Raw genomic sequence first — 20,514 nt, forward strand, 5'->3', positions numbered from 1 at the left:
GGGACAAGACCAGATCCAAAGCTAAACTATTCATCCAGAATGTGAACATTTTTAAGGTTAAGAGTGCCTTGGGTTTTGTCTTTTTTTTTTTTTTTTTTTTTTTTTTTAATGATTTAACTGTGTATTCTGATTCTATTATAGCAGAAAGCCAGGTGGGACCTCTGGTCCTCGGATCCCTGGGTTTTGCAAGTAGTTGTCATTTGTCGGAAGCTGGATTTTGACTCTAACTGCCTTGGACCGAAGAAGCAGCCCACAGAGAGCACAGTTAATCTTGCATAAATGATGTGCTTCTGAAGAGAGTCCCGGAGGAGCACGGCCGGGGCGTACAGAGCACACTAGGTAGCTGTTACCAGCTGTGCTGCAGGAGGGGGAGAGGGGAGGGGGCCTCCACGGCTCAAGGCTTCCTGTCACTTCAAAACTTCAGACCCGCAAGAAGAGGAAGTCTTTGCTGCCAACATTCTTGGGGACAGGGCGGTCGTCACATAGAACTCTTATCTCCCTCTGAGATTTCTGAACATTCAGGATTGCATTGTCTTGATTTGGAAGTGAGAAAAGAGAAAAGACCACGTATAGGAGATGTCCATGAAGACGATCCTATTTATTCATTTTGTAATTGCTGTTATAACTCGCATCGATCCCGCTAGGAACCAGGCACTGGTCCAAGCACATGACACTCCCAACAACCCTCCGAGATAGAGATTATGAACACTTTAGGAAGCTGAGGGAAAAGGAAGCACGAAGGGGGTGGGTGACATTATGGACCTCATCATGCCACCCCCAAGAATACACAGAAGTCCTAAGCTCCAGTGTTTATATTTGGAGACAGGACTTTTAAGGAAATCATTGAGGTTGAATGAAGTCATAAGAGAGGGGGCCTAATCTAATAGGACTGGTGTCTTTATAAAGAGAGGAAGTACCACCACGTGGACGTGGAGAAAAAGCCACGTGAGGGCACAGCCAGGCAACCATCTGCAAACCAGAGAGAGAGTCCTCAACACCGGTGGCACCTTGCTCATGGGCTTCTAGCCTCCAGAACTGGGAAAAAATAAATTTCTGTTGCTTACCACCCCCCAACCCAGGCTGTGGTGTTCCTTTCCAACAGCCCTTCCAGACTGATACAAGGTCCTTTGCCCAAGATCTTTTGTCTGGAAAAAGGAAGAACTGGCATTTTCATCCAGGCCATTTAATTTTTTTTTTTTTTTAGATTTTATTTATGTATCTATTTTAGAGAGAGAGAAAGCCTGCACCTGCATGTGACTGGGTGGGTTAAAGCAAAGGGAGAGGGAATGTGTAGCAGATTCTGCGCTAAGCATGGAACCCAACGTGGGGCTCAACCCCACAACCATGAGATCATGACCTGACCCTAAACAAAGAATCAGACACTCAATGGACTGAGCCCCCCAGAAGCCCTCCAGTCCACTTTAATCCATGGCTATCTCACAGTGCCACTTGTCCTGGTGGAGTGAGGAGAGCCCTACTGGGGAATAAGATGATAGTCACAGGATCCTCACCAATATGTACAGGCACTTACTCTGCACCTGCCTGCTGCACTAAGCACTTTGCGTGGATTTTCTGTTTAACACCAACAGCAACCCTAGGCAGCTAGTGCCATGATTGTCCCCATTTCTTAAAGCTGTAAGAGGATTCCAGCGGGGGCAAATGCACTCCAGAGTCAACATGGAACATTATGCTGTTCTATAAGTAATTGCAACTACAAGAGATCATTCTGTTTGGGTCAGCTCCATCACTTGTCCAAAAACCGTTCAACTCCATCCTGCAAGTGAGATAACTTTGCTGAGTCAAGTAATAATGACGCCCACACTGAGAAGGCCTTTGAAATAAATGAGCCAAAGAGGAAGGTGTTTTCAGTAAGCCATCACAGCATTGGTAGAGAAAGGGCCAGTGGGAAGGCGGCCCTGCCCTAATGGGTAGGGGCGGGGAGAAAGAGGAACTCTGTTAGAAGCACATGACCCAGCCAGGACTATTGGAATGGGATGATGAACAGAGCAGCTGTTCCTGCTCCCTTTGAATATACAACAGCTAACAGGGACTCAAGAGCAATCAGGTTGGGATCCAAGGGCAGGGGATTCCTAATATTGCTTCCGTTTCCTACCACATCCATCTAGAGAGAAAGAACATCCCCATTTCGATTTCCACCACTGTCCTCTACGTAGGCCCCCCAATAGACCTTATTTCCTTGTTGAAATGCTCAATTTCGTCAGTCACGTGGATGGAAGGGCTGGTTTAAAGCATCTCCTTGCTGCTCGCATAGCATTTCCCAAAGAGCAAGATGTGTCCCACAGGTGGGCACAGGTGAGAGGATTCTTTTGCAACCTGGCAACTGGCAGGTGGAAAGCCTCAGCACAGTGCTAATGTGCTTTCACAGCAGCTCTCGTGTTTGCTCACATTTGAACAGACAAACCAGACTTCAGATCCGGAGCCTCCAGTGGGCAGCCATGTTTCTGCCTTTTGGAAACTCCAAATGACACATTCAGGTCACACAATTCACTGATGCCCTGCTCATGTTTTTGAATTCTTTTTTACTCTCTTACTGCATTTTAGATGGTTCCCATTGCTTTGTCTTCAAGTTCACACATCTCTTCTTCTGCGATGTCTCATCCGCTGTTAAACCCACCTGGTGTATTTTTCACCTCGGATGTGTAGTTTTCATGTTGAGAAGTTCAGTATGGGTCTTTTTTGTTATCTGTCTTCGTGTCTCTACCTTTTTGATCATGTGCAGAACAGTTACGGTAACTGTTTTGTCTCCTAATCCAAATGTCTATATCATCTCACACATTGGGTGCAATTTTCCAGTTTCTCTGATTAGATGCTAAACATTGTGAATTTGGTGTTTTGGGGTCCTGGAGGTTTCTGTTTTTTAAAACCAATAATTCTTGATCTTCATTCTGGAATGCATTCAAATTACTTGGAAATAGTTTGATTCTGTCATATCTTAATTTTAAGTTTTTAGACAAGACCCAAGCAGCATTTGGTCTACAGCTCATTTTCTCTACTACAGAGGAAAACCTCCTCAGTATTCTACCCCATGAATTATGAACTTTCCCATTCCAGCTGGTGGATAACCGCTATTCCTGGCCACACGTGAGTGCCAGGCTCTATTCCCCCCACTCCATTTGGGGAGTTCTTTCCTCCCCCATCATTTCACACACATGCTGATCTTATTCTGGCTCATGCTGAGGGGGAGAGGGAAGGGGGTGGGGGCCTCTGTGCGTTTGCCGAGTTCTCTGTGGGCGGTTCCCTCCTTTTCCAGAAAGGCAACATGAGCCCTTGCCACCGTGGTCTCCCCAGGCTTCCAGCTCTATCTCTTCAACTAAGGGAGCCACTGGGCTCCACCTGGCTTCTCCCTCCGCACACCACAGCCTGGAAGTTCTTTAAAGGCAGTGAGCTGGAGTGATCATAGGGCTATCCTTGTTTGTTTCCCCTCTTAGAGTCCACTGACCTTCCTTGCCTGACTTCTACTATCTTGAAAACTTGTTTCATATATACTTTTTTTTTTCCCGGTCATTTTAAGTGATAAGGTAAATCTTTTGTTTCTTGTCAGTCCACCTTGGTTGGAAGTAGAAGTCCCCTGTTCACTCCTTCAACTGAATTTTACAATTTTCTTCACGTGGGTCGTATGAAAACCTTCCAATTAAATTTGTGTCTAAATAGCTAAATTTTATTGTAACTATTCCCTCTCATCTCCATTCCTACATACTTATTTTTAGACTGGATAAGCTGTTTCTGTAACGTTTACACACGCATATTGACTTTTGTATATGTAGTATTTATCAACAGACATCCTGAAATTGAACTGTGCATTGGTCATAAATTTACTCAGTGGCAAGAAACAGGAAGAGACTCCTGGAGCTAGTGTAGCTACTTGGCTATGTCAACAGGGACTCAAGCTCTGCTCCACACTCAGCACACTGACCTTTGTCCTCATACTTGTTACCTCACAGCACAACATGGCTGCTACAACCCAGGCCTCAGGTTTGTGATCCAAGCAGGAAGGAAGGGGGAAGCCGGGAGTAGCAATTCCCCTACCAAGAAAGCAAAGAGTTTCTCAACATAACTTACTTGGTGTTCTATTGGCCAGAACTCTAACTAATCTGACCACGTATATCAAGTCAATCTGGAGAAGCACGTTTAGCTGGAAATTTTACCACAAACTCACAAAAAAATCAAAGTTCTGGTGGGTAATGAAAAACTGCTAATTGCTATTGGACATGCAACTAACATGTCTATAAGCTACTCTTGCATTCTTAGAATACACCTTGCTGGCTTTTAGCGGACTGGGCTTTTAAATACATCTGACAACGTTTTGACTCTTTTTTAAAAAGCTATTGCAGGTGCCTGGGTGGCTCAGTGGGTTAAAGCCTCTGCCTTAGGCTCAGGTCATGATCCCAGGATCATGGGATCAAGCCCCACATCCGGCTCTCTGCTCAGCAGGAAGCCTGCTTCCTCTTCTCTCTCTCTGCCTGCTTGTGATCTCTGTCAAATAAATAAATAAAATCTTTAAAAAAAAAAAAAAAGCTATTGCAACATTCAGGATCAAAAACTTGAACTTAGTGTAACAGAAACTGAAACATACTCAATGTATGTTGAAAGGCAGCATCAAGGCCCTGTGATCAGACCTAACTGCACACAGAAATGCTAGCAGCAGAAACAAATGAGCATAGAAAGTGCTACATAAATTCTACAAGGGGATAATCACCAGTGGTATTTAACGTTAAACACAAAAGCTCGTATATTTGTGAGATTTTCCTCTTTCAGATTTGGAATGTCATTTTAAACAACACATAGAAAAAATTACACCAATCTTTCTCTCTGGACTTTTTTATTAAAATATCATTGTATAATAGTATAGCGGTCTTTATCTTTCAGTTTCTGACAGGCAAAATTATACATTTAATATTTGCTTCAAAATAACATGGGACTTATGGAGGGGAAAGGAGATAGAAATGAAGATGAAACAAGACTGGCCAAGAGTTGATTACTGAACACAGGTATTGGGTATAAGAGATTCATAGTATTCAGTCTTCTTCTGACTGTTCTGACTTCCCCATAATCAAAAAAATTTTAATGTTTATTCAATGAAAGCACATAATCTTGCAATATATATACAAATATATAAATTCTTGTTTTAAATGCTAGTGCTTCATAGGGATTCTATATTTGCTTTTTATAAAAGGAACTGTACATGGTCAATAATCACAGGAAGATAGTTCTGCTGCTTCCTGAACTTGGTCATAAAAGGCCATGGGTAGAGAGAGACAGCCCACCAGTAGCCACAGCCATGTTCCTCCTCACTATACTTAGCTTCCGAGTCTACAACCTCAAAAGTTGCTGAGTCCAGCTCTAGCTTTCGTCAAATTCCTAACATTCAAAGCAATGATGACTGCATTTATGTATGATGCCAACAATCTTAAACTCAAGATGCTTCAAAGATTAAATAATCCTACCCATTTAAAATACATAGAAAAATAATTAGTATTCATACAAAGTAGATTTTTTACAAAGTAAGTACACTACCTCTTAAAATACATCTTCTATCCAAGCACAGAAATGCGGAAATATACATGGAAGTGTACGTTTAAGAAAAAGCATTTATTTCTAAATGCTGAGTGGGAAGGCATAATAGACAGGAGTCCTGGTTTCCTGGTAGAAATCTGAAGAGAACTTCAATTTCCCAGCATTCTCAAGCTTCTGAAAACAGTTTCTAAAGGGATTAGACTGCTGTTCCTCTTTCCAAATTCTGTTTAATTTCAGCTGTATATTTCCCATAGAACCTTTCTGCCTTCTTGTTGAATTTGGCATTCCTTTCATTAATGTAGTCGATGTCTGCATCATCATTATAAGGACGTCTCCGGCTATACTTGTCTCGTTTTTCAATTCTGGAGAAAGGGAAAAAAGATTTTTTTTTTTTTTTTTAAAAAGGCAATTCTGGGGACACCTGGGTGGCTCAGTTAAATGTCTGCCTTCAGCTCAGGTCAAGATCCCACAGTCCTGGTATCGAGCCCTGCGTCGGGTTCCCTGCTCAGCAGAAAGCCTGCTTCTCCATCTGCCTCTGCCCCTCCTCACAGCTTGTTCATTCTTTCTCTCTCAAACAAATAAATAAAATATTTTAAAAAAAAAAAAAAAAAGGCAATTTTGAATTTTGTAATCTTAACAAAACATGGCCAAATAGTTAAGAACAGAATCAGTGCACTCAGCACTGTGAGGGGTGGGGGTAGTTTTCATCAAGATCAAACTGTAGGGGTGCCTGGGTGGCTCAGTGGGTTAAAGCCTCTGCCTTCAGCGCAGGCCATGATCCCAGGGTTCTGGGATCGAGCCCTACATTGGGCTCTCTGCTCAGTGAGGAGCCTGCTTCCCTTCCTCTCTCTCAGCCTGCCTCTCTGCCTACTTGTGATCTCTGTCAAGTAAATAAATAAAATCTTTAAAAAAAAAAAAATCAAAATGAAATTGCTAATTGATAACACAACCCTAGGTACAAACCCTGAAATTCAATAAATACAAACTCATCCTTGGAATGCTTCTAAAAAGAGCAATGATACACTGTTGCCACTGGACACATGAAGTTCTACCCAGAAGAAAATTACAGTACTTATATTAGTAACAGCCACAGCTAATGTGAATAGAAGACACACTACATACTAGATAGTATTTTTTTTTAAGATTTTATTTATTTATTTGACAGAGAGAAATCACAAGTAGTCAGAGAGGCAGGCAGAGAAAGAGAGAGAGAGGGAAGCAGGCTCCCCGCTGAGCAGAGAGCCTGATGCGGGACTCGATCCCAGGACCCTGAGATCATGACCTGAGCCGAAGGCAGCAGCTTAACCCACTGAGCCACCCAGGCGCCCAATACCAGATAGTATTTTTAACAGTCATATGTACTAACTTCTAAAATATAATTCTGCTCTAATATTCACCCATATCAGTATTAAGAAACACAAATATAACAAGGGTGCATTTACTGGTACTTCTTCAAATCAAATAATGGAATAGTTATGAAGGTCAAAGCCCTTAAAGAATCATTTTCTTTGGACCTTTCCCTGCTTCAATTATGACAAACCCATTTCAGCGATATTTGGCACCTGCTCCCAGATCATATGGATTGGACTGGCACATGCCATCCATACCCAAAACCACTACAGACACTGAGTCAGAAATGAGCAGGAACAGTATCTGCTCTTTCAATTCACTCTAAACACGCTAGGTCCATTTTGTCGTTAAACATTTGAAAGTTCAGACTGCTGTACTGAGTACTCACTGTTTTTCCAGATCCATGACCATCCTGTCAACCTCTTCTGTGGAAGGTACGTGTGTTCCATGAAGAAGGCTGTTGGATGTTGGGAAAAACTCTTCTCCACTGAAAAGAGAGCAAAACGGACTTAAAGTAACACTAGAAAGTTCGACATTTGCAAATTTCAAACCAAACTACCACTCCTGGTGAGCAATAAAACATACACATTATTTTACACATTATATATATTAAAATACATACAGTGTTGAATGTGGGATCCTACCTTATCTTTTATTTATATATATATATATATATATATATATATATATATATATATATATGAAAGCTAAAATTGGGAGGGACCAAAGATACCCCCTCCCCCAGCACATTCATTCTACAGATTTAAGAGTCAAGGGCCAAAGGTTAAGGGACATGCCTCTCGGTTCAGCTTCTTCCTCTCCCCACTAATGCACAAGGGTCAGCAAACCGCAGCACCAGCTTTTGCAAACATCTTACTGAGCCCCAGACACACCCACTCATTCATGTATCCTCCAAAACTGTTTTCACATCACAGCAGCAGCGCAGAGTAGTTGGGATGGAGACCAAAGAGCCCACAAACCTAAAATCTATGTAGAAAATGTTCACCCAGGGGCACCTGGGTGGCTCAGTGGGTTAAAGTCTCTGCCTTCAGCTTGGGTCATGATCTCAGGGTCCTGGGATCGAGCCCCACATCGGGCTCTCTGCTCAGCGGGAAGCCTGCTTCATCCTCTCTCTCAGCCTGCCTCTCTGACTGCTTGTGATCTCTGTGTGTCAAATAAGTAAATTAAATCTTAAAGAAAAGAAAAAAAAAAGAAAATATTCACCCATCTCGGCATTAAAGCATTCAGCCTCCTAAAACATCTGACTAACTACAATAATCTGGCTGTTAAACTCTCAACACTCAATGCCCAGTTGGAACAATAACCAAGGGTTAGCTGAACTGCTGTGGAGTGAGCAATAAATAGTATGGTCAAGGCCAGAAAGCATTCATAGGCAGCTGCTATGACCATGACCTAAGCTTTAAAGTGTGTTTGTATTTATGTATATGTGTATGTATGTATACACCACACACAAATACACACACACACACACACACACATGCCCTTATGTCCCTTCAGAATTAACACTGCATTAACTAATGTTAACCTGCATTAACTAATGTCAACTTACTGTTTTTCTCTCAGTCTCTCATAGGTTTCCATGTCAGGTTTGATCTGCTTGGTCAGCCGATGATACTGGCGTAACTGGGCAGCAGCATAATCTAAAGATAAAAAGAGGGAAAAAAAACAATATAGATAAAAGAGAATCGGAGAAGATAGATGTCCTTGTTTTGTCATTACGATCCACCAAACATCAAAATCATTATTAGTAATATCTGCACAAGACACTAAGCATAACTTCTACGCTGAAGATGCTGAAGATACAGGCTTTTGCTACTTTGACCACAAAAAAACAAAAAAATGCAGCTGGCTGAAGGACAGCCTTTTTTACTTCTGCCCTAGGAGATGTATTTGTATTTTTCTTGGGTTTAGACCTCTTGGAGAATATTCTTGGACCTAACCTTTTTTTCTTTTTTGGTAGGGGGGGGGGGAGGTGGTGCCCATGGATATCCTTTCTTAAAACCAGAAACACTGAAGGTAATACTAATATACTGAGGCCATTTGGTCACAGAAAGGCGAGCTTTACCTGAGAACCCCAGGTCGGGGTTTTTCCTCCTCTTCTTCCTCTCCCATCTTTCTGCATCTTCTGCACTGATCTCCAGCAGCTTCACTTTCTCATAGTCCTCCCCTCTAGCTGCACATTCCTAAGAGGGAAAAGAAGCTAATACCTGCAATGATGATCGAAGCAAGTACTGGATCCATTTTAACTCCAGGTTAAACAAAGATATCAGGCAATATTTTAAAACTGATGATCACTATTTGGAGGCCATCTGGGAACCTGCTACGGTGTGTAAGAGTGCGCGCCTCAATTTAAAACACGTGTTCAGCAGGCGGCAGGTGCCAGGTCCCCTTGGAAATGTTTCACATGCACTGACTCATTTAATTCGTCTGAACTCAAATCATTATTATAGTCCCCATTTTACAAATGAGAAAAGAGAGGCACAAAGAGATGAAATAACTCCCCCAAAGTGCTGCTGCTAGTAAACAGGAGGGCTACTACATGGACTCCTGAAGTCTGCTCCACACCAGTGTACAAAACCAGCTATTACGGTCTCAGTACAACAGAATGACTGAATAAACCACTTATGAAGCCAGCAGAGTAGATCCTAACCTTCTTCTTTTCTTCTTCCTGTAGCTCCCATTCTAGACGAGCTTTTCTGGCTTCCCAGTTAGCAGGTAACTTAAGTCTTTTATCTTCTTCAACAACTTCCTGGTGATTTAATTTACGAGCTTCATTCTAAATACATAACACAAAAAAAATTTGTCAGTTGGCAGGGACATGAAAATAAGTCCAAACAAAATCTTGCCCACTTTGGGGGCGCCTGGGTGGCTCAGAGGGTTAAAGCCTCTGCCTTCAGCTCAGGTCATGATCTCGGAGTCCTGGGATCGAGCCCCACGTCGGGCTCTCTGCTCAAGCAGGGAGCCTGCTTCCTCCTCTCTCCTTCTGCCTGCCTCTCTGCCTACTTGTGATCTCTGTCTGTCAAATAAATAAATAAAAATATTAAAAAAAAAAAAAAAAAAACTTGCCCACTTTGAAAAGGGTCAGGTAAGACACATTAGCGAGGGGACTCCGTTTTATCATAAAAGCAACAGATAACCATCAAAGGATTTTAAGCAAGGGAATGGCCTAGTTAGGTTTTTTTTAATTAAGGATTTATTTATTTGAGAGAGAGAGACAGCAAACAAGTGTGCGCATGCACAAGCAAGAGTGGGAGAGAGAATCTCAAGCGGACTCTGCACAGAGCACAGAGCCCGATGCGAGGCTTGATCTCAGTATCCGGAGATCACAACCTGAGCTGAAACCAAGAGTTGGATGCTTAACCAACTGGGCCACCCAGGTACCCCTCAATTCTCTTTTAATCCTAACTCAAGCAAAAAACTTCAATTTGAGATCGGAGGCTTTAACACTAATCTTAGTATCTCTAATCCTTTTCAAATCCCTTCTCCTTTTTACATATTTTAACAGTTTACTTTATGGCAAAAAAAAAAAAAAAGATATTTTCCATTTGACTTACTCTATGAAGAGTATGATTTAAAATGAATTTAAGTGGGGTGCCTGGGTGGCTCAGTCAGTTCAGCATCTGCCTTGGGCTCAGGTCATGATCTCAGAGTCCTGAGATGGAGCCCCACATCAGACTCCCTGTTCAGCAGGGAGTCTGCTTCTCCCTTTCCCCCTGACCTTCCCACTCTTCTCCCCTCTGGGCTGTGTTCTCTCAAATAAATCAAATCTTTTTAGAAAAAAAAAAAAAAAACTTCTGCTTAGAAGCAAAAGCTCTATCATAGTCATCGAGTTTCCCACCAACTAGGTGAGCCACTGACACTATACACTTTGAGAGATGTGCTGATTAGGGCGCCTGGGTGCCTCAGTTGCTAGGCAGATGCCTTCGGCTCAGGTCATGATCCCAGGGTCCTGGGATCAAGGCCCAAATCTGGACTCCCTGCTCAGTGGGAATCCTGCTTCTCCCCCTCTCCCACTCCCCCTGCGTGTGTTCCCTCTCTCTGTGTGTCTCTGTCAAATAAATAAATAAAATCTTTTTAAAAAGAGAGATGTGCTGATTATTTTTTAATGAACAGGCAACCAGCTCTCTTATTAACACGAATTAGTTTCTTCCAGTCTCTAGCTCCATATATCCCATAGGTAAAATGAAGAGTTTATCAGACTCATACAGCAGGGAGGCTATTTAAAATAGAGACTCCCAAATCTAGCCCAGATTAGTTAAATCGGAAATAGGTGAGAAGGTTGGAGAGAGCATGTTACTTTCACAGGTGATTTCAATCTGCTGCCAGGGTTGAGAACCACCGGGATAGATACTTCTTCCAGGTATGCAGGTCTGTCAGACACGGTTTTGCGGCTTCCTTGGCCCTCCACGAAGGCGCATGGGCCTGCCAGAATGACCAACCTCAGCTGCCTCGGGGGCTACTCACCCGCTTCAGGTGCAACTCCCGGAATTTGCGCAGTCTCTGTTCGCGCTTCTGGGCAGCCAGCTCTGCGGCAGCCGCCAGGGGCTGCTCCCTCTCCTCCGCGCTGTCCACCGGCACCTGCGGCGAGGAGGAACACCTGGAGACGGGGCGGCTTGGAATGACTCCCCGCGGATCCCGCCGGGCCGGGCCGAGCCTAGGCCTCACACCGACCCCGAGTTCACAGCGTCTACGCCTCCCTGGCCCAGGACCCAGGCATCTCCCCACGTCTCCCCTTTCGTGTTTTCCCGGAGCCTCCCCCCCCCGCCCCAAACAAAAATCTCTGGGTAGAGCTGGCAGAACTTACCTTCTCAGCTAAAATCGCAGCCGCCATCACAATCTCTCTCTCTCGCCACTTCCGACAATAACACCTACCACTTCCGCCTACCTGTGGGCCCACCCGCGGATACGCATTAAAAACCTACTATAAGCCCCGCCCCTTCCTGGCGGTTTCAGGGCTTGGGACCAATCCCTGCTCCTTTTAACAGTGAGAAGTTTTTGATTGGGTAGGGCCTTGCGCAGCCGCAAAAGACCTCAGAGGCAAGGGCGGGGAGGGGGGAAGCGAAGGGGCTTGTACTGGAATGTGCTCGGCAAAGGACGGCTGGGTGAGACCAGACGAACTTGAAGCAGGGTAGAAAGTCGTCCCAAGGGGCACCTGGGTGGCTCAGTGGGTTAAAGCCTCTGCCTTCTGCTCAGGTCATGATCTCAGGATCCTGGGATCGAGCCCCACATCGGGCTCTCTGTTCGGCAGGGAGCCTGCTTCCCCCACTCTACTGCCTACCTCTCTGCCTACTTGTGGTCTTTATCTCTCTCTCTCTCTGTCAAACAAATAAATAAAATCTTTAAAAAAAAAAAAAAAAAAAGAAAGAAAGAAAGAAAGAAAGTCGTCCCAAGTCCATGCCACTTCTTGGAGCGAAGAGTGTTTGCCATCCAGAGCTTGGCCTCAGTATCACCTCCTGGGAGGTGGCTCTTCGGGGCCTGCCTTGTCTCATGTAGCCTCCAGTACTGTCAACAGTCACCACTTTCATTCTCTTGGGTAGTGTGAGATCCTTTCCTCGTCCGGTCGTTTTCTCCTCCGCTGCAGAACTGTCTAGTTTCCGGATAGGAGGGACTCCGTGTTGAGAGAAGCTCCATCTTCCTTTTTAAAACAAATAGCTAATGAACTCTGGAACAGGGCAAAAAGACATTTGAACTAGACCAGAAACAGCAATCGTCTTAGGAACAGTCCTTACTAGAGTCAAAGGGGGGACCGACATCTGGCCTTTAACACTGTCAGTGTGGACTTTCCGAAGACGCAGGAATCCATGCATATCAGGGGTAGTTTCATTAGTTAGCAACAGTAAATCAGTCCATCCAAGTGTAACCCAGAGCTGTTCAGCCTGGGAGTACCAACTGACAATTTCGTTTTCTTTTATTTAAGTCATGTAATTGCCCCCCTTCCCCTTTCTTATAAAAGCCCCTTATTTTCCCTACACTTGTTTCCCCACACATTTTTCTGGTTGCTGCTGTAATCTATGCTGCCCAAATTGCAACTCTGATACCCCAAATAAAGGCCTTTGTTCTTTTTCAGTTTTGCCTTCTTTTCTCAGTTGACTATGGCATCAGAAGCAACACACCGCTCTGACTTCCGAGGCACACTGGATTTGAGCAGGGTAGCTTCCTGAGCATATTGGGCTCTAACCTCTCCCCAGTCCACTCCAGGTTCTGGTGGTAAATCCTCTTGGTTCCCAATCTCCCTTTTTTTGGTTAAGGTTCAGTCCTAATTTCTTTGGGTGTCTTTCTGGTGCCAGTTTCTATCCGTGTGATTTACAGAGAGAGATGCTTTTCTGTCTGGTGATGGATTATGAAATAGAGTGTTTGGTTTCAAAAATTGCTGCTGGAGAGCAATCCCCATCTGGAAGCCCAGCAGTACTTATGTTCAAATATTATGGGTCCATTCCTTATAAGTTTCAGTGTTGTCGGACCAATCAGACTGAAAATGACTTGTCCTTACTATGGCCACTTTGGGGATTGTTTGAGATTCCAAAATTAGTTTATTTGCAAGCACAATTGGTTTTATTTTTATTTTTTTTAATATTTTATTTATTTATCAGAGAGAGGGGGAGAGAGAGAGCACAGGCAGACAGAATGGCAGGCAGAGGCAGAGGGAGAAGCAGGCTCCCTGCGGAGCAAGGAGCCCGACGTGGGACTCGATCCCAGGACGCTGGGATCATGACCTGAGCCGAAGGCAGCTGCTTAACCAACTAAGCCACCCAGGCATCCCTGCAAGCACAATTGGAAAATGAAAAGAAAATCAAGCAACCAGGGGCGGAAGGTACATTTAAATTGTCTTTGGAGCATCCCAGACATTAAATAATTCTAAACTTGCTTCCTTATAAGAAAATAAACTTTTTAATGCTATCTGTAACTGCTCTCAGAGAGTACCTAAACTATAGAAGTTTTACTACAGTCTTCTTAGCTAACTGTTACAACTACCACTCCTCCTTCCACCTTTCCCTCTGCTCTCCACCGATAAAATCCCAGTCGAGCTGAACTTCCTTTCTATAATGACAACCCAGAGGATCCCCTAGGCTCTCAGTCATCCAGACTCCTTCTAAAATTAAACCTAATGAAAGAGGCTCCAGGACTTTATCAGTTACTTACACTCCTTGGATGAAGGCAGAATTACAAGCCATTATCAGGAACTTTCCCAGTGTTCTTGAAAACCCTCTAGGATTTGCTAAGGAATTCAATTTAGTTATTCAGATCTGCAAACCTGGTTATTCTGACCTTTACTGACTTACCCATATGCTTGTGAGTGAGGGTCATGCAAGGGAATGGTTGGGGGAAATAGGCTGGACACAGCATTTTGATGATTTCTCTAAACAAAAAGGCTACAGAGAAAAAAAACACGCTTTTAAGCTAGCAGAAGAATTACATAAAACAGTTCTGGTGATTTTTCCAAAGACCACAGATCAGAGAAAAATTCAACAATGTACTCCACAGCCAAATGAACCTGGTTTTGATTATTGTGATAGATTGGAAAAAACTTTTAAACAATACTATGGTATTAACAAAATGAAACGTCTTTTTTCCTTCATTGCCCTTTTTGCTTAACTTCACCTTGCTAACAGTTTAAAGGGTGAACTTGGTCCCTTTGGTAAATGACATGAACTCAGCTGGACCACTATGGAGCCTCACGGTCTGGTTAATTTGGCTGATCAGTTATCTCACACCACAGAATGAGCAACAAAAAAGAAAGGACTCACAAGCCCAAGCTTCCCAGATCATGCATCTCCAATTACAATTACAATTAAAAACCCCTGGAAATCCCCAAAATCTTCAGGGTCTTTTTCCTGTCAAAGGTGTTTGCAATTACTGCAGAAGAACCTGGCCATTGGAAGAAGTCTTGCTGCCAACAAGACAAATTCAGCTTCAAGAGCCTCAGAACGCTTTCCCCCTCTAAGGACACCAGCAGCTGGGGAAGATTACTCATAGGACAGAACAGGGCAATTCTGAGGCCGGGAGGTCCGGGTCTTCCCATGACCTCAAACTGACACCGTAGGGGAAATAAATCTTGTTACTGGGAATGAGGCGACAGGAGATCTTACAGACACGGGAGCAACACTGTCAATTTTCAACCCCACCAGCCCCTCTGCATCCCTTCATCAGAGTACAGAAACGTTACAAATGGTGGGCTTGACTAATATCCCATGACAATTTTTAAATCCCTGCCTATCCTTTTTTCAGCTGGGGCCTTTACAAGGCACTCATCCATTCCTTCCAATCCCTACAATTGCTGTTCACCTGTTAGGCTGTGATTTTCTGGAGATTTATCAGGCATACCTTTCCTTCTTTCAAAATGGGTAAAAAAAAAAAAAAATTTTTCTTTTTAAAGCTCTAAAAATAAATAAATAGAAAGGGAGTGCCTGGCTGGCTCAGTCAATAGAGCATCTGACTCTAGATCTCAGGGTCATGAGTTCGAGCCCCACTTTGGGTGTAGCGATTACTTTAAAAAGGCAGGGGGGGGTGCATGTGGGTGGCTCAGTAGGTTAAGGCCTCTGCCTTCAGCTCAGGTCATGATCCCAGGGTCCTGGGATCGAGTCCCGCATCTGGCTCTCTGCTCAGCGGGGAGCCTGCTTCCCCCCTTCTCTCTCTCTGCTTACTTGTGATCTCTCTCTCTGTCAAATAAATAAATAAAAATATTTTAAAAAATAAAAATAAAATAGAAAGGCAGGGGGAATATTTTTGCAAATAGCAGAACAGCACACAGAAAAGTCTATACAAAAGAAGCCTACTTCAATACTCTTCTTTCCTAAAATTCAAAACCTACAGCACCCCCTCCTGGACACTGTCCTGACACTCTTCTGTTCAAAAGTCCCAGAGAGATCAGACGTATACACTCTGCCCCTCCTATCTAAATGGTCAGATTGATATTAAACCACTCCCTAATATGTAACAATATTCTCTAAATGCTGAAGCCACTGAAGGGATTAAACCTGTAATCAAGGTGTGTGTATGTGTGTGTGTGTGTATTGATTATTCCATGCACTAGTCCTTATAAAATGCCAAATTTTCCCATCTGAAAATCTCATGGCAGAGGATGGAGGTTTGTGCAGGCCCTTAGAGCAGTCAGTAATGTTGCTGTTCCACAACATCCACGCGTGCCTAATCCTCACACCTTACTTTCTGCTGTTCCTCCAGACAGCTAATCTACACAGGAGTGGATTCATGTAGTGCCCTCTTCAGTATACCTGTGGACTCAGACCATTTTTATTTCCCATCACCTGGGAAGGAAAATAATATACCTAGACAGTTATATCTCAAGGTCACACTGGGAGCCCTACTTATGTACCCCAAATCTTTAAAGCAGACATAGCTGATATAACCTCCCTTCAAAACTCTATTTATTACAATATGTGGGCCACCATCTTCTTTGTTCCCCTTCGTAAAGAGCTTGTTCAATTAATAGTATCCAACTGTTAAAAGAGTGAGCTGGAAAAAGCAAAAGAGAAATCATAATTGAAAATGCCCTAAGTCGGAGCACCTGGGTGGCTCAGTGGGTTAAAGCCTCTGCCTTCGGCTCAGGTCATGGTCCCGGGGTCCTGGGATCGAGCCCCGCATCGGGCTCTCTGCTCATCGGAGAGCCTGCTTCCTCCTCTCTCTCTGCCTGCCTCTCCATGTACTTGTGATCTCTGCCTGTCAAATAAATAAATAAAATCTTTAAAAAAAAAAAAAAGGAAAATGCCCTAAGTCAAGGGGTGGGGGAGAAAAAAATAAATTTAAAAAAATAAAATATCCCAAGTTAAATATTTGAGATATGTCATTAGTGACAAATGATTTCTCTTCAATCCTAAAAGAATAAGAAGCATTGGCTCCCTTCCCCTTCCTCAAAACAAACAACAGTTGTGGGGATTCCTGAGACCAGCTGGGTATTGCCGAAACTGAATTCTTAATTTCTCTGCTAACCTTAAATTCCTTACTTAAGTCACTGTAACCAGAACCCTTCCATTGGACTAAATGAAACCAACAGGCTTTTTTTTTTTAATTTATTTATTTGAGAGAGAGACAGTGAGAAAGAGCATGAGTGAGGAGAAAGTCAGAGGGAGAAGCAGACTCCCCATGGAGCTGGGCACCTGATGCGGGACTCGATCCCAAGATTCCGGGATCATGACCTGAGCCGAAGGCAGTCGTCCAACCAACTGAGCCACCCAGGCGTCCCCCAACAGGCTTTTGAGAAGGTAAAACACGTTGCTCAATCCATGCTCTGGGGCACCCCAAATTGTCAAATGCCCTTCTTCCTCTTTGTTCATGATCACAAAGCAAATGACAGAGACATGGAGACCAGTACGGGTCTCCAGGGAACTCCAGTACTCAGTGGCTGAAGGACTGCTACCCTGCGTGAGAACTCTAGCAGCCACTGCTGTTTTGTCAGAAGACACAGAAGAAGCCATCATGAATTTCTCTAGATCATTTAAGTTTCATGTTTGGTGAAAGCTCTCATCCGCTAGCAAATGAACCTCCTGTGACATTCTCCTGCTGTCACTTTCAAATCTCTCTATCACCAACTGTCACTCTTTAAACCCTGCTACTTTTTTTTGTTTGTTTGTTTTATTTTTAAGTAATCTCTACACCCAGTGTGGGGCTTGGACTCACAAGAGATATTGATCCGGGGGTTGTAAGTCCAAGCCCCATGCTCCACTGACAGGAGCCCCAGCCAGGCATCCCTAAACCCTGCAATTTTTTTTTTTGCCTCTTTCCCCTGATGAGATTCCTCATGACTATATTACTATGACTGATCCACTGCTGACTCATAGACTAGGTCTTCAAGAAAACCCTATCATAAAGGCTGAATAATTGGGTTCATCGGTAATTCTTATTTAAGGGATAAAATGGGAAAATACCAGCAGGATATGCTGTAACCAGCTACAGAAATATTTAAGGCTAATCCCCTACCTAGGCCCCTACAGCTCTGTATGTTGAACTGTTTTCATTTCTCTTATATAGTTGACACACAATGTTATTTTAGTTTCAGGTGCATGACATAGTGATTCAATAAGTGTATAGGTTTTGCTGTGCTCACCAGAAATGTATCTACCATCTGTGACCACACAACCCTATTACAAGACGACTGGCTACATTTACTCCCTATTCTGTACCTTTTATCTCCGTGATTCATTCATTCCATAACTGGAAACCTCAACAGGCTGAACTTTTGGCCTGAGCTAGAGTTTGCATTCTGGCAAGAGACAAATGTCTGATAGGATATACTGATAGCAGGCATGCCTTTGTGTCACACGTGGTTTTGGTATGCTTTCAGAACAACAACGATTTTTAACCCCTTCTGGCCAAAAGATTAAAAATAGCTTTTATGTGTTAGAACTACTAGATTCTATTCTATTACCAAAGTCATTTGCTGTAATTAAAAGTCCTGGCCACTTTGTAACAAACACGGAGAAAACCAAAGGAAACCATATATCACACCCACAGCAAGAGCTGGTCTACTCTAAAAGGAATGTTCGCTTCAACCGCTATTGGTAATTGAAAATAAATAATCAAGACACTCAACAGAAAGCCACCTTTAAGGAAAAGAAAAGACAGTCAAATCAAATTGCAAATTTGGCTCGTTCTATCTTTGGTCTGGGTTGGATGGACTGCCTGTCCTCCCTGATTCACAAGGAAACTACTCCAAAATTCATTCATGAAATGACCCACTGGAGCACAGAAAAAAAATGATAAATTGAGGAAAACAATACTTTTTGTACCCTTCCCACAAAACTGCATCCGAAATCCATCAGCATTGTCCAATTTATCCAAAACATAATTCTGGGAAACCTATTCACAGTCCTGTGGGGCATTTCCCACTGCCTTCAGGACGCTTTGAGGTATGCCAATCGGATTTTATCCAGCTTCCACCTTCTCAGGGATGTAAATATGGGTTGGTAATGATTTGTATGTACGCCCATTGGGTAGAAGGCTTCCCTTGTCACAGAGCCACTGTATCAGCAATAGCCAAGTTACTGTCAGGAAACATCACTCTCAATGAGAGAATCCCATCTGAATGGCACAGCAATTGGCAGACCCATTAGTGGGCAAATAATTAAGACAATTTTGATATTTGGTCTATTTTACATTTTCTCTTTTTTTTAGATTTTATTTATTTGACAGAGAGAGACACAGTGAGAGAAGGAACACAAGCATGGGGAGTCGGAGAGGGAGAAGCAGGCCTCCTGCCGAGCAGGGAGCCTGATGAGGGATTCAGTTCCAGGACCCTGGGATCATGACCCAAGCCAAAGGCAGTTGCTTAACTGAGCCACCCAGGCACCCCTATTTTACATTTTCATTAATAGTCAGGATTGGCAGAAAAGACAGATGGTATAATTAAAACCCAACTAGCTAAATTTAGAGAAGCCGTCAACTTACCCTGGCCTAAGGAACTGCCAATTATATTGTTAAATTTAAGATCCACACTTTTCAAAAAACAAAGTATTGTCCTTCGAAGTAGTAACTGGAAGACCTATGAGATTAAGTTCAGGAATTCATGAACCTTTATTAATTAAAGGATAAATGCTTGAATAAAGGCTTTAAGAGGCCTTAAAGAAAATGAGTGCCTTGGTAGAAAAGTTCTTCCACAGAGCACACCCAGGAGACAGACATCCTACAGCACTGCCTTCAATCTGGAGATTCTCTCCATTGGAAAAGATATCTCCACAAGGATGCTTTCTTTGTAGCCTCAATGGAAAAGAGACTACCAGATTACTTTGAACAAATCCTTGTGCAGTTAAACTCAAAGGTATTGATTTTTTGGTTCATGGTTCTCATTTAAAGAAAGCTCTAATATGAGGTGGGCCACCCTTCTCTATCAGAGAATTGAAACTTATGACATCCCAAAAACAGATGACATCTGAGTAGAGAGCTATCCCAAGACTCTGGACCAGGCCTGTATATTACAATTTCAAAAAATTTTTTCATCATACTTTAAATTCTCTTATTCCTCTTCTTCTATGATTATTATGCCAGCTGTACTGTCCAAAGTTTTATTCACACATGTGACCCTGATCCTTGCATTTCTGATTACAGAAATACTTGTCTAAAGTGGGGAGTTTTATGAATACTTAGGTGCCTAAATATATTTATTTATTTAAGGAAACGTGAAGGTTATATGAGTATTTTATAGGATGATTAAGCCAGTTGAAATTTTTGTGATATTACTCCTTCCGATTGGAATTCTCATGACTTTTGATCTTTGACACAAGGTCAGGCTTCTCTACTGGTGGTAAAAATTCCCTCTTTCGGGGTGCCTGGGTGGCTCAGTGGTTTAAGCCTCTGTCTTCGGCTCAGGTCATGATCTCAGGGTCCTGGGATCGAGCCCCGCATTGGGCTCTCTGCTCAGCAGGGAGCCTGCTTCCCTTCCTCTCTCTCTGTCTGCCTCTCTGCCTACTTGTGATCTCTGTCAAATAAATAAACAAAATCTTTTTTAAAAAATCCCCTCTTTCATAAACTCCAGTTCTTTAGAACTGATTGAGGTTAACAACAGATACAACCTTAGATCACTTTGTCTCACATTTGTTCCAAAAGCCCTGGAGCTCTTGTGTTAATTTTCCCAATAGAGATGAGAAACAAATGCACAGA

General features: G+C 43.1%; 1 protein-coding gene across 1 annotated transcript; it reads right to left on the bottom strand.

The window, feature by feature from the left end:
* Positions 1 to 5,591: 5,591 nt before the first annotated feature.
* SYF2 (SYF2 pre-mRNA splicing factor) lies at positions 5,592 to 11,818 on the bottom strand. Its single transcript, XM_059137397.1, has 7 exons — positions 11,711 to 11,818; positions 11,371 to 11,484; positions 9,557 to 9,682; positions 8,972 to 9,089; positions 8,456 to 8,546; positions 7,274 to 7,372; positions 5,592 to 5,897 (listed from the first exon to the last, which is right to left on the bottom strand). Exons 1-7 carry the CDS (start codon positions 11,735 to 11,737, stop codon positions 5,732 to 5,734), a joined length of 741 nt encoding a protein of 246 aa, XP_058993380.1. The 5' UTR covers positions 11,738 to 11,818; the 3' UTR covers positions 5,592 to 5,731.
* Between the last annotated feature and the right edge of the window lie 8,696 nt (positions 11,819 to 20,514).

This window comes from Mustela lutreola, chromosome 10 (genome assembly GCF_030435805.1).
Source record: "Mustela lutreola isolate mMusLut2 chromosome 10, mMusLut2.pri, whole genome shotgun sequence".
NCBI lineage: Eukaryota > Metazoa > Chordata > Mammalia > Carnivora > Mustelidae > Mustela > Mustela lutreola.